This window comes from Siniperca chuatsi, linkage group LG5, assembly GCF_020085105.1.
Source record: "Siniperca chuatsi isolate FFG_IHB_CAS linkage group LG5, ASM2008510v1, whole genome shotgun sequence".
In the NCBI taxonomy this organism is placed as follows: Eukaryota; Metazoa; Chordata; class Actinopteri; order Centrarchiformes; family Sinipercidae; genus Siniperca; species Siniperca chuatsi.
In genome coordinates, this window is record NC_058046.1 from 2,619,737 (window position 1) to 2,633,344 (window position 13,608).

Genomic DNA, 13,608 nt, shown 5'->3' on the forward strand with positions numbered 1-13,608 from the left:
ATATTTCATAATTACATTGACTGCAAGGTAAAAGTACACTTATATAGCACCTTTCAAAACCAGAGTTTAAAGAAATAGAATACCACAAAATATAACGATTAATACAAGGAAATGTCAAACATAGAGAACTTATTTACTTACAAAATAAAATAGAAACAATATAAAACCATTGCTTGAATCCATTAATTTTCATTTGATTATTCTAATATTTATTTAATTCACATCAGTCTGCTACAGGTTCTTTATTATTCAGAAACCATGCAAACACTAGTGGGGGTAAAAATTGGTTATATTGATGTACTGAATAGTTTATATCAAGAAAACTAATACTTTGGACAGTAAATACATATATTTATGTATTTGGACAGGCCACCACCAAGGCTAGATTAGCATCTGGGCAAAGTGGACAGCTGTCCCCAGCCCCTCAGGTAGTCTAAGGCTGCAGATTTACCGTGTGGCAATTAGTCTGTCGTAATTCAAGCCTCCCGCTGTCCTCGGGTCAACATGACCCGTCACTGCGTTAATTAATTGCACATTTGTTTGTTAATTCAGGACTAAACATTGATATAAACTGAAATGACAATGGCTTTAAGACAACAACTGAATTGCCACCAAATCTTGAGGTCCCATCTCGTAGAGGAGCCCTGAGTTCAAATCTACTCTTTATTATTTTAGTGTATGTTGTACTCAAAAATTGCGTTTTACTAAATAAATGTGTGTTTGGAATCAAGTTACCACTAACTAATTACTACTTACTTACTAACACATGTACAATGCACATAGAGTGGGAGAAACGGGAGTTAATTTGTGCCCTGGGGCCTCCACGTGGGTTACTCCGGCCCACGCGCACCTCTACACATATCTGCCGTATATTTTCTTAAGTATTATGTTGGTTCCCTAATTGTTTAAAAAAGCAACACTTCTGCTGTTTTGGGACAGGAAATATGCAGACTACAGTGACTGTTTGTTTGTTTTTTCAGTTAAAACATTAAAAGGTCGCAAAGTGATCTGCTACAGCAAGTGATTTCACTGACGGCTCCTGATTAGTTGAAGGTGTGTTAATCAGGAAAATCACAGCTGTGGTGATGGGTGGGACCCCCGAACCTTCAATGGCACTGACACACTTTACTTTGCAATCGCTTTTTGTTGTTTAGAGTGTCCTAATCGATCCCCATCCACTCAGAGAATACACAGTATTCAAAGTTGCACAGCAATAGTGTTTTCTGTTGAATGCAGCCTCTAAAAAGACAGAACATTTATATCTAGTTAAATATACTGTATTTCTCAGTCACCAAGCTAGATGGCGCTGTAGCCCAACAGAGTAGGAAAAGCCTGTTCACGCATGTTGTCTTTCTGCCACTCATTGACTGGTGTGAGAGAGGCAACAGCTAGCTAATATAACCTCATGTGAGACTTGAGGATATTTAAAACATGCTTCACTTTTCAGTTTGACTGGTGTTATATGCTAGCCTCACAGGTGTCAGTGTTTTGAACGTATTTTGTGGTTGTTCTCAAGTGTGTCGGTTGGTGTTATGCTGTCCTGGGTTAGCCAGCAAGGTAACGGTACAGTAAGCTAACCTTAGCAAGCTAACAACACCAGTTAAAGTTACCTTCACATAGTTGTGGCATAAATTCGATGTAAAAACTTACCTCTGCTTTTCCTTTCGTTAGTTTCTTATGTAACTTGACGTTACATTAAAGGCAAATACAGATAAATGTGGCTAAAGATTCAGTTCAGATATAGCGAATCCCATTGAGAAATCAGTCCACTGACATAATGAACTTGCAGTGTATTCTCACAGGGAAATGTTGTTTAGTCGCGGTAAATCATTGTGAAAATGTCTGAAATTTGACGTAATGGGAATAGCTGACAGTCTTTTTTTATGGGCCGATTGAAAACAAGTCACAGTTTAAGTACATTAGGTCGTTATTTGTCGCTTTTCTTTAATAAGTTGTTGAACTTTGTCACAATGCGACGACTTTTAACACGAGTCATAAACCGAGTTTTGCTGAGTGAGCTGTTCACACCAGCAATGGGCATTGAAGCAGAAATACACACACAAGGCCGGCGAAGGCTGGTAAGTGTATAACCTCACACCATCTATATTTTGTCTACTACACTATTGCTCCATGGATAGCTGTATAACTTTGTCTATCACAACTTTACTAAACCACAGTAATCGCCAGTCAGTCTTACTGGATTGACAAATCCACACCAAACACCATTCTAAAATCTGACAATTTAAAGTTTTTTTGCTGATTGGACAAAGTGTCCACTCAGCATTATATAAGTTTGAATACATTTTATGGATCACTCTAAACCACTTTTCAATTCGGTGTAGATTTTATTAAAATAAGTGCTGCATACTGTGCTAGATACCAAATTAAACATTGATCTGTGCTTCAGAAAATGTAATTTCAAACTAGCCATATGGTTGTTACATTAAATTGATGTATTTTAGAATGGAGTTTGATTTGTTCTCTCTGTTTACTCTACTACTGGTGTAATGTGGGTTGAGTGGTTCAGTGACATTTTGTCCAAGGACAAATGGTTTGATGGAGACTGAAAACACAAAACAGGCATTGTAAGTATACTACAACATATACGTTTTATTTGCATTGTGGTACCGTAAGGACAATCCTGTGGCATTTCTGTTTTCTTTTAATAAACTTGTCATATTTTTTGTCTTTTAATGTTCTTTATCAGTTGACCTCCACTGTGTTAACTTTTCACTGTGTCCTATTTTAGTAAAAAATAGATAAAAAGCTCAGTGTGTAGAGGCAGAACACAATGTTTGCAGTGTGTCAGCAGCCATAGAGCCACAGTCTAATACAATGTAGTCTATAGTATTTCTGTTAACAGAGCTGTTGCTGCTGCCAATGGATCAGTACCATCAGTACAAGGCAGCGGCTGTATATTAGTTCTGTGTGTTTATGTCAGCCTCCTCAGCTGACATCAAACTGTTTTGTTTTTTTTCTGAAGAAGAATTGGCATTGTAGAAGCAATAATCCATGTTTTAAATCTTTCAGTCATCTGAGTAAAAGTTAACAATGGAGTCCTTAGGCACAGAGGAATAAGATGTATCAGGCTTTGGATACACAGACAATACTTGTGAGTAGACTAAATCCATTGATTCGTGAGATTTGTTGACAAAAAGAAAAATATAAAGGCAAATTTAGTTATACAGCACAATTCATGAACTTAAGGCAATTTCAAAGTGCTTTACATGTATTTAAAAGAAAAATATATAAATATATAAAAAGACTTTAAATGAGTGAGTTTAAAAGAGAAGGTAAAAAAATGTAAACAAAAAAAACCCAAAGATAAATAAATACAGGCGATAAACAACATTAGGACACAGAATAATAGGGCTTTAAACACCTCTTTAAAGGCAAGTCAGCGTGGTGGCACAACTTAGATCATCTGGTAATTTGTTTGATAAGTGTGTATATGCAATATCACCAGCCATTTCCTTTAAAATGTCATAGTCCAAATCTAAAATGATGCCTTCATATGTATCTGAAGTATCTTTAATGCTATTTCTATTTTTTTTTTTCTGCTTTAAACCCAATTTAAAGATTATAAGTCAAAACGTAGTCAAGAATGAAAATAAGCTGCTCTTGGTAGCCTTCAGTGTTGCGTATTTAAATGTGTGTTTGTGTGTTTCAGGTGGTGGGGCTGGGTAACCCGGGGATGGAGGGTACCAGACACAGCGTCGGCATGGCGGTGCTCAGCGCGCTCGCCGCCCGGCTCGGCGCGGCTGACTGTTGGCACGGTGACAAGCACGTGTCCGGTGAGGTCATCGTGTCAGAGGTACAACACACACGTGTGGTGCTGCTCCGTCCCAGGCTGCTGATGAACGTCAACGGAGTGTCAGTGGCCAAAGCAGGTGAGGTCACCGTCTCTGTGTGTGTGTGTGTGTGTGTGTGTGTGTCAATAGACTGATTTTGTTTCATTTGAATATTTACAAACCGAGGTGAGCTCAGGAACAAATTCTTTCATATCCTGAACTCTCTTTTTTTTATTTATTTTTTTTATCTTTACGTCCTGCTCTGCGCTGCGCCACTAATTGGATTTGTTAAAAGCGCTCTATAAACAAATTTGATTCCTTTGTCTGTCCGTCCGTCTCTTTCTCAGGCACTTTAGTTTGCCATTTAATAGATTGCCTCCGTGGGACAGATAATTAAACAGAACAAACAGCAGTCACACTGACGTCATACAGCTCCAGTATATGTGTGTGTGTGTTTACACCAAAGCTTGGATTTACAAATGAATTAGGACTTTCCTGAAATGTGTTTAAAATCAAATTCTCTACACAGAGTACTGTTCAGCTAAAGAAAGCAGTAATAGCATTTAAATTGAAGCGTTTGCGTCGTTATAACAGTCTCTGATTATCAGAGATGAAAAAATATGTTGTTTAATAAACTTAATCGACAGAAAATGAATCAGCAGTGATTTTGATAATCATTTTAGTTCTCTGATCAAGCAAAAATGCCCAATATTGGCTGGTTGCTGCTTTTCTCTGTTTTTATATCACTGTACATTTAATATCTTTTTTGACTGTTGCTAAAAAAATAAAAATGAAACAGTTGTAGTTGTCTGTTTGAGGAACTTTTTATCCTTTATGATATTTGGATTATTCATGAAAAATTAGGCTCTGTATAAAACTAAGTACAAAACTATATAGTTGTTTGTCATTAATGAACTAATTCCTGGACAGCTGAAATCGATTTCACATTGAATGTTTGATCCAAAGTATCTGTTTGTCCCCTCCAGCTGGTAAATACGGCATCAAGCCTGAAGACATCCTGCTGGTCCACGACGAACTGGACAAACCTCTGGGGAAAATCGCCATCAAACACGGAGGAAGTGCCAGGTCGGTTTCATTCATCATGTTCTTGTGATCTCAGGTTGGCTTAATACTGGCTTAATACTTCTCCATACTGCAGTTTGCAGGTCCGGGAAAGTAAAAGTAATGAATGTTATTTGTAAAGGCTTCAATAAATAACTTACCCCTGTGTTAGCATCAGTCTGACTGCTGGTGGATCAAGTTCCCTCTAAGAATTAATAACCCAAATACATTTTTTTTTATTATGTGAAGTGATTGACAAGATTCAGTGGTGCAAAAATAACTTTAGGAATGCTTAATGTAATATTTTGTGAGAAAGAGAGTTGGATGTGTGTAAAATTACAGTGAGAATGCAAAATGAACTTGAGCCCAAATGATTGTTCTTCACAGAGGCCATAACGGAGTCCGCTCCTGTGTAGACTGTCTTCAGACTGATGTAAGTGACTGCTAACTCGCACACTGCTGAACTGTTCATTAGCAGGACCACTGCATGTTCTAGTCTGGTGTTGTTTTAGCTATATTCTTGATTTTATTGACTGTTTTTATTTGTGTTTTTATGTTTGATTTAATTAGACATTTATAATCTGCTGGTTAAACTGACAGCGTATGTCCATAGTGGTTATTAATAAGATAAGAGAACTTTAGTATACAAAGCAAAGTTCATATATATGTATACTATAGTAAAATAAAATATACATACATTGTAAAATACAACTAGAAAAAGTATATATGCATGTAGAACAAAGCAAGGTGCAAATCACAAATGCACTCACTGCATGAACGAAAGTGCAGCATACTGATTATTATTTTTAGAAGAAAGTTCACAAACGTTGCAGCAAAATACAAATAGACGAAACATGTTTTTGCCTTTGCAAATTAAAAAAATCAATAGACTGAAGGTGGATCGTGTGTGTAAACCTGTCCGGCGTCCTCTCGTCTCTCCTGCAGGTGATGCCCAGACTTCGGGTCGGGATCGGCCGGCCCACAGGGAAAACCTCGGTGGAGCGTCACGTCCTGGGCCGGTTCTCCTCAGAGGAGCAGAAGGTTCTGGACTCTGTTCTGGCTCAGAGCGTGGACCTCCTCCTCTCCCAGCTCTCCGAGCAAGACTCCCGACAGGACTCCCAGTCCCCCTCCTCACCAGCAGGGGGCAGACAAGCAGCACAGAAGAGGAAGGAGAGGGAGCGCTCAGCCTCTCCAGCTGAGGACTCAGCTGCTCACAGCTGAACCCCAAAGTTTCTCAACTCAACTGTTTTCAAGATCAGAAGGAGACAAGATGAACCTTTACTGAGGCTGTATTTATTCTCTGCTGGGAGTTAAAGGCGACACACACTTCTACAGAGCATGATAACGGCTCAAACCCTGCAGCAGGAGCAGAGGTGTCACCACAAAAACAGGCCAACCGTTCAAAAGGGATGGATGCCACGGCCGAACTAATTCTGTGTGAATTCATTTAAAAAAGATAATTTACTCTATCAAATGTCAAAAACAATGACTGTTCACTAACACAAGTTGCCGGTCTGAACAGTATTGATTAGTATGGATTGCTAACACCAAGGAGGTTGTGTTTTTACTCATATTTGTCTGACTGTTGGTTGCCATTGATACCTCGAGAACCTGTGAACAGATTTCAGTAAGATGCGTTGTAACGTTGGTGTGGAGCCAAGAATTTATTAAGGGAATCTAACACTGCAAGATGGGACATTTTTGAAATATTTTTGCAATTTTCTGATGAAATACTGAACACGAATGGAAGAAACAATTGTCAGGTACATGAATCCCATGGTTGTAGATTAAAGACTTCTCTATAGTTATTCTGATTTAAAACAACAAGTTAAGAGGACTGTGCAGCCTTTGTGGAGGTATGCAGTGGAGCCCAACTGATTGCTTTTCTCTCAGGCCAAACCACTAGCAATAATTGAGTTTGAAAAATCAGAAAACAACATATCAGCTGATTTTTCACTTATTTTAGCATAAACACAGAAATGTGCTGAGCGAGATATTTTAGTTGAAAAATAAACCTTCAGTGCTCTCTGGTGGACAAACTGATGGAGATGGGCTTCATGCAAAAAAAAAAAAAATCATGTTCTTATCCTAAATCTAGTTTTTGTTTTGTTTTGTTTTTTCTCTCTCTCTCTCTGAGGTTTGCCAATAATGTCAGATTCAACAAACCCTCCTAACTGCATAAACGTGTTGTTAATCACTTGTTTATGAGAAGGGGCGTGTCACTAGCATAATCAGCGCCCCCAAATTGCCATATAAAGCTAACTGCTCCGCTCTGTTTGTGATGAAGCTTGCCCCAGAGTAAAAAGAAGACTCTGACACATCGTAGCTTCCAGCCCTGCGGACAGAAATACAGACGAAAACATGAGATTGTTGTTGTTATTGTCATTATATGCTTTGATACCGACGTATCTGCGATAAGCTGCTATCAGCTGAAATAGCAGCAGCAAACTACAATCACAGCACTGGATTGCTAACAGTAAGCAGTGGTGTGTGGCCCCTCACATGAATCACCAGGGGACATTTGTGAACACACACACTGTTAACTGTATTTCAGTCAGTTTTTATTACATTTTGATGCAGAATGGATCTTTGTTGGGTTGATTCTCTACTCGAGGAGACGTCTTTCTAACAGCAGCTGGACTTTAGTGCTCTTTTCTTTCAGTACCTCATATTTTGGCATGGTGCATCTTACAGCTGTAGTCAGGAGGTCAAAACTGGGCCTAAAAATGCCAAATGCCATTTGTCTGTACTGTATGAAATGCTCTTCTGAAGTGTGAGCACTGTAAATGTCTTATTTGGTACTGATATAAAAGATTATCAAAACAACAGCATCAGGTCTCGTGTGTGTGTGCATTTGCATTTTAAGTTAACAGACTAATTATCTAGTTTCTTAAGTGATGAAGTCGAGTTAAGAACCGAACTGGAAAGAAACAAAAACCTTTTCTTGAAGCTCAGTTTCTCCATTTTTGTATCTGAAAGTGATAAGTGATTCGTGCTGCGGCCCCCCCCGAACACACGGTTCTCCTCACATGCTGCTTGTCCTCCCTGATGTGGCTCTTTTGGCTAAAAACATATTGATTTCCCCTTCCGATTGTTACACTAATTACGCTCTTCATCAATTAGGTGTCTTTAATGAGTTGCATCCAGTCAAGAGGCGCACTGTGTTCTCACACTGCAGAGAATGCCAGAGGAGGGAGGGTTTGGCGGGGGAGGTTGTGGACAAAAAAAGCCAGAAAAGAGCATATAAAACAGCGGAAAGAGGCCGACGAGCTGCTGAATGAGGGAAATCAATACAAAGGAGGCCAGTAGATTGCGATGGAGGGCTGCAGAAGAAAGGCAGGCGAGAAACAAAAGGGGCCAAACATTGTTTAGACCCGGTTTGTTTGAGGCCTTCTGTCCCGCTGTAGCTCAGAGTCACAATAGCTGCAGGGACACACTCGTGGACATGAGGGGGGTGGGGGGGTGGACTCAAAGGAAACTTCTTCACTCTATGTCACCCCCCACCACACACACACACACACACAACCTGAACACCCCTCACCCTCCTAAAACCCCCGTCTTTCTCTGCTGTGACCCCGTTGAGCCACCCTTCGCCTCCGTCAGGCCACTTTCCCAGCCCCTCCTCGCTGGTCAGCTTTAGGAGGCTTCACCAGCGGCTTCAATAACTTTTCTTCTGCAGGGGTCAGAGGTCAGCAGTGGGGCTGGACACCTGGGTCTTTAGAAGAGACCCCAAATTTATTCAGGAATGGGACCCCCAACCTTCCCCCCCATGCTCTACGGCCAAACATAGCTGGGCTAACGGTGGCCTGGTGGGGGGTCTTCCCACATATGTGCACAAACACAAACCAAGCCCACTTACTCCACTGATGCTGGGGAGGCTAATTAAGAAGAGCTACATTAATGGAACATACGCACATTTACACTCTTCTCCATACACGCTCTAATCCATATATTTAGCCTTGCTGGCGGCGTGGCTGTATGGGTGGATGGCAGTGAGGGTCTGTTGGACCACCAGGCTGAAATATCTCAAAATCTATTGCATGGATTGCCATGAAATTCGGTTCAGATATTCATGGTCCCCACTGACTGAATCCTACTGACTTTGATCCTCTGACTTTTCCTCTAGCGCCACCATGAGGCTGACATTTGTGTTCATGAGTGAAATGTCTCATGAAGTTCCCTAGAGAATGCATTCTAGTGACTTTGTGATTCCCCCAAAGGTTTCGCTTATTCCGCGAAACATCTACTTGATGGATTGGCAGTACATTTTGCACACATCTTCATGGCCCCCAGACAACGTATCAGCGCCACCATGAGGCTGACGTTTGTGGTTTTTATTTATATATCTCAACAACTATTAGATGAATTGCCATTCAATTTGGTTCAGACGTTCATCGTCCCAAAAGGAAGAATTGTGAAAACTTTGATCCCCTGAACTTTCCTCTAGAGCCATCATCAGGTCAACATTTGTGTTGGTCCAGTACTTTGGCTCAGGATCAAATACCTGCACCAGCTGGACTGTAATTACCAAATGTTAGCATGCTAACACACTAAACTGATTGATGACAAAAATAGGCATGTTAGCACTGTCATTGTGAGCATGTTAGCATGCTGACATTAGTATTTACCTCACAGCCCCACTATGCCGAAGCACAGCCTCCCAGAGCTGCTAAGCTGTAGATTGTTAGTCTTGTTATTTGTCTTGAAAGAGGTCACTTCACCAACTCTGCAGCTCTCTGAGCTTTTTCATCCTCTGTTAGCTCATATTTTTGGTTTTACGGCACATTTACTCTATGATTCAGTCTCTGCAGCTGCGTTTGGCAACAGAAACAGTGTGCACCAACTCCCCAGCATCAAATGGCGGACAGACAAAGTTAGAGACTTGCTGTGAAGAAAGCTTTAAGATGCCTCCCTGGTCTGGCAGTGATGTATCATGTAACAAGTGAGGTCATCCTGTCTGCATCTGTCTGTCATGGCTGACCCTGTCATGTTACTGGTTTTCCTGGTTCCATATGGCACCGGCATCTTGAGACCAGTTCCTGACCGCAGTTACCGGCCCTGTTACCTTGGTAACCTGCTGCAGAGGCAGGTTGGTGAGTAACTTCCCCTCACACTCAATGTTTTCATAGTGGCAGAATTACAGTAAGGTGACAGTTTTGTTTCACAAGTTTCACCGTCTCCTCTGTCAACTGATCAAAGTCTGCTACCAGTCCGTAATACATGCTGTCAGTGTAAAAACTAGCATTTACTGTATTCAGTGTCTTTCCCACATTGTATTCTGATTGTTAAAGGAAAAATCCACACTGAAATAATGCCATGCTGTTTAATAACACTGTTGGCAATGTACTTTTCATTTTGGGGTCCTTGTTGTATTTTCTAATCCAGATTTCCAGCAGCTCTAATGGAACGTATCTGAAGAGGACACCATTGACCTGATGACATCTGAAATCTGTCCCATTTATTGGTCTAATCCTAACATGAAATCATATCTGCTGACAAAGTCTCTCCAGACAGTTCGTCTCCAGTTTGTCTCAGCTTGGGCTTAAAGATCCTGTGTTACAAACTGGAGGTGTGGAGTTTGAAAGGCATGGGTGTTTTACCAGGCAGTAGGGCTGTCACTTTTTCAAAAAGTTACGTTCGGACAAAGTCGAACTAACACTCGATCTAAATCATTTTAAAGCAAGTAACCCACACAGCATGATGCCACGCTGCTATCTTGCTAACTCATGGGTGATGGCCTTTTTACGAGCTTCTGGCTCCCGATGAGGAGTGCAGTCAGACGAGGTCGTACAGCTGACGTTGCTCCGCTCATTTCTGGTGCGTCCGCTGCCTTACTTGGGTTCCAGTTGTTGTGGTTGTCGAGTAAGGCAGCAGCTTTTTACAAAGTCTTCAAACAGTCTCTTTGTTGGCCCAGAACACCTCCGCACTCTGCCTCTCAGATGCTTCGGTGCCGTGATTATCCGATCAGCACAGCTTTGCCAGCTGGTGTCGCCCTCCATTTTTCTTTATTTGCTTAGTTTACTGTGAATGTGGCATGCAAAAGGTCAAGCTGATGGTGACTTTTAACAGAGCCCCCCCACTTTGGTCCACAAGGCAAACTACTTCAAACGTTCTGTTGTGCTTATTGACTGTAAATATTCAATTCAAACAGGTCATTGAGGTTGGAATATTTAATTTTGTCCCACGTTCAAAAAAAAAGTTTGAATTTTAGGGAGGGCCGAACAAAAGATGCCACTGATCTGTATTATGGGAAATGTGGCATCCAGCATTTCTGGAGCTTCACCCATAACAGGGACTGAAAGTCGGGACACTTCAGCTTTTGCTGCCTTGATTTTGATTCTACTTATAACCATTCTCTCCCCCAAAGTCCCTCAACTTTATGGAAGTGCAATACTAAATTGCTGAAGTGGTCTTTGAAAGTACAGTGCGATCACATAGTGTATTTGTGTTATTTTTACTGCACATTGTGCCAACAGTCCTTTTATATTTATTTGTAATGTAGCTATTGTCCTATAATTGTCAACTTTTGCAAGCACATACAGTAGAAATAATTTGGTGCAGTTGTCCTTTAATTGTATTTTTAATATGTATAATATTTCAAACGTTGACTCATAGTGTCTCTCTGGCCCAGAATAGTGACCTCATGTTATTTGTATCCCTATTGGTCTTCAGTTAACCCTCATGATGTTTCTGTAGGGACTGAATAGTGGTTTATAGTGACCTTAATGTATTTTATCTCTTGGTGTATTGCTGTAATGGTCCAGTATGGACCCGGAGTGTGTCTGAGTGTCTTTCAGTATCACTGCAGTTTCTTTTTTCACGAGGCTTCTGTTTTTTCTTCTCCCAGCATCAGAATAGACCGAAGCCGTCCTGCTTTCCCATGGCAGAGCCGTGTGTTACAGTGAATCCAGACCCGTTGGGGATCCTTTTCTCATTCGTCTCTTTCCGATGAGCAAGCATTAATAACGCGTCCTTTTCCCCTTTCATAGCCATAATCTCCAGTGATCTCGGGCCTCCCGCACTAAATTATTCTTACAGGACCATGAAAAGGCAGCAGCGGGGCCCTTTAAGAGGCAAATGAGCATCCAACGTGCAAAGATGTTCCCAGCAACGGAAATGTTAACTCACCGTACAGAGCGGAGCAGGGCAGAGGGAATCCATTGACATGTCTGATGAGAGGGGACGGAAGGGTCCACCATCGCTCTGAAGGCAAAGCCTGCTGGGTAATTTATCCTTTAACCCCTTGTCTAACTGTTTACATTTGGCTTAAAGCCGATGGTTTTGTACAGAGCGGCTCACAGGGAGTGCAACAGTAAAAAAAAAAATAAATAAATAAAAGATGCAAATGCTGGATTGTCACCCTGGGGTCCACGATGTAGGTCTTAGAAGCCAATTCAGATACCAATCATTTCAAGATTTCACTTTTCATGCTCAAAATAACAAGTGTTTATACAAGAATTATGTTCTAATGAGGCTGAAATATATATATTACATACAAAGCATGGGACAACTGAAACCCACAGTGAAGAAAGTCCTTTATGGTGAGCAGCTCTTTCTTGGTTTGACCTATATAGGCTAGTGACACCAATATTTAGATCCATTTTAGCTTGCACGCAGCACAGCATCTCTAGGAATCACGTTCATATTGAACAACTCCGCACCTCGCGGTCTCCGTCCACCGCCAGTGCAGGAAGTAGTGGTAAAAAACTGTAAGCACATTCTTTCCCAAACCTTAAACATGCTGTAGTTGCCATGCAAAGAAGAAATGTGACAAGTGTTGGCCTTGAATGTTAAAAACGTTTTGCAGAATTGTTCAATATTTACATTAATAAGGTTTCTTTTCCCAGTTTAAGTTCAAGTATTTGTACAAGAACTGTATCTCTGTCAGAGTGAAGAACCTGTAAAAAACATGCACAATAAACATTTCCACTGAAACTCGACTTTTAACGAGGCTCAAGGGTTCTGTATGCTTAAAACGAACTACTTTGTACAACAATATAATTCAACCATATGTAAAGGCGAAAGAGCTTGTTCCCATTCTGGACGGGCACGTTCAGAGGTGGGACAAAAGGTCTGACAACGCACACTTTCAGACTGTCTCTTCTCAAAGAAATTCATGGTGTTACGTTCCATTTTTCATACCTCGAATTTTCCCTTCCAGTGGAGAAAGCGCGATGCAGTGCCATCCACGCTGCCCTACATGCTAGAAAATCAGCTGGCCTCTACGTGCCTCTAAATGGTTACATAGTTTATAGTTCCCTGTGTGTTTTTATTACAGAGGTGTAGTAATTCTACTTTAAATCTGGGTCACAATTTTAATCTTTTTCACCATAAATGCATCACAGCTCTGCCCCTTTTTATTGTTTTCGGCCCTGCCCCTCTGACTGCTGAGGCCCCATTCTGTGTTCGATGTGTTCATGAACACTGAAGTGAACCCTTCACAGCGCTTTGGTGTCACGTTCAACTTTGCTGAACTTGACGTGTGAAGTTGCACCACTGACAAATAGAAAACATGTATGGAGGAAGCCACTGTCGCCAGCTCGTTAGGTTTTTATGTATCCATGATGTAAAGCTCTGAAAAGCTTTGTCACATGACTCGGAGAGGGTTCAGATTTGGTTATTTCCAAATATGAGTTTCTCATTTGTGAGCGGTTCATGAATACCGCGCTCGGGGTCTGGTCTTAGAGATGCGGGTTCACGTCAGGTCTGACACGGGACTGAACAGATGGTTTAACTTTTCTAACGGAGTGTGACA

The 13,608-nt window shown here is 41.0% G+C and overlaps 1 protein-coding gene across 1 annotated transcript; it reads left to right on the plus strand.

The window, feature by feature from the left end:
- The first annotated feature begins 1,279 nt into the window (after positions 1 to 1,279).
- On the plus strand, positions 1,280 to 7,681 carry ptrh1 (peptidyl-tRNA hydrolase 1 homolog). The gene is made up of 5 exons (XM_044195182.1): positions 1,280 to 2,078; positions 3,671 to 3,890; positions 4,778 to 4,877; positions 5,241 to 5,286; positions 5,799 to 7,681. Exons 1-5 carry the CDS (start codon positions 1,884 to 1,886, stop codon positions 6,072 to 6,074), a joined length of 837 nt encoding a protein of 278 aa, XP_044051117.1. The 5' UTR covers positions 1,280 to 1,883; the 3' UTR covers positions 6,075 to 7,681.
- Positions 7,682 to 13,608: the final 5,927 nt, after the last annotated feature.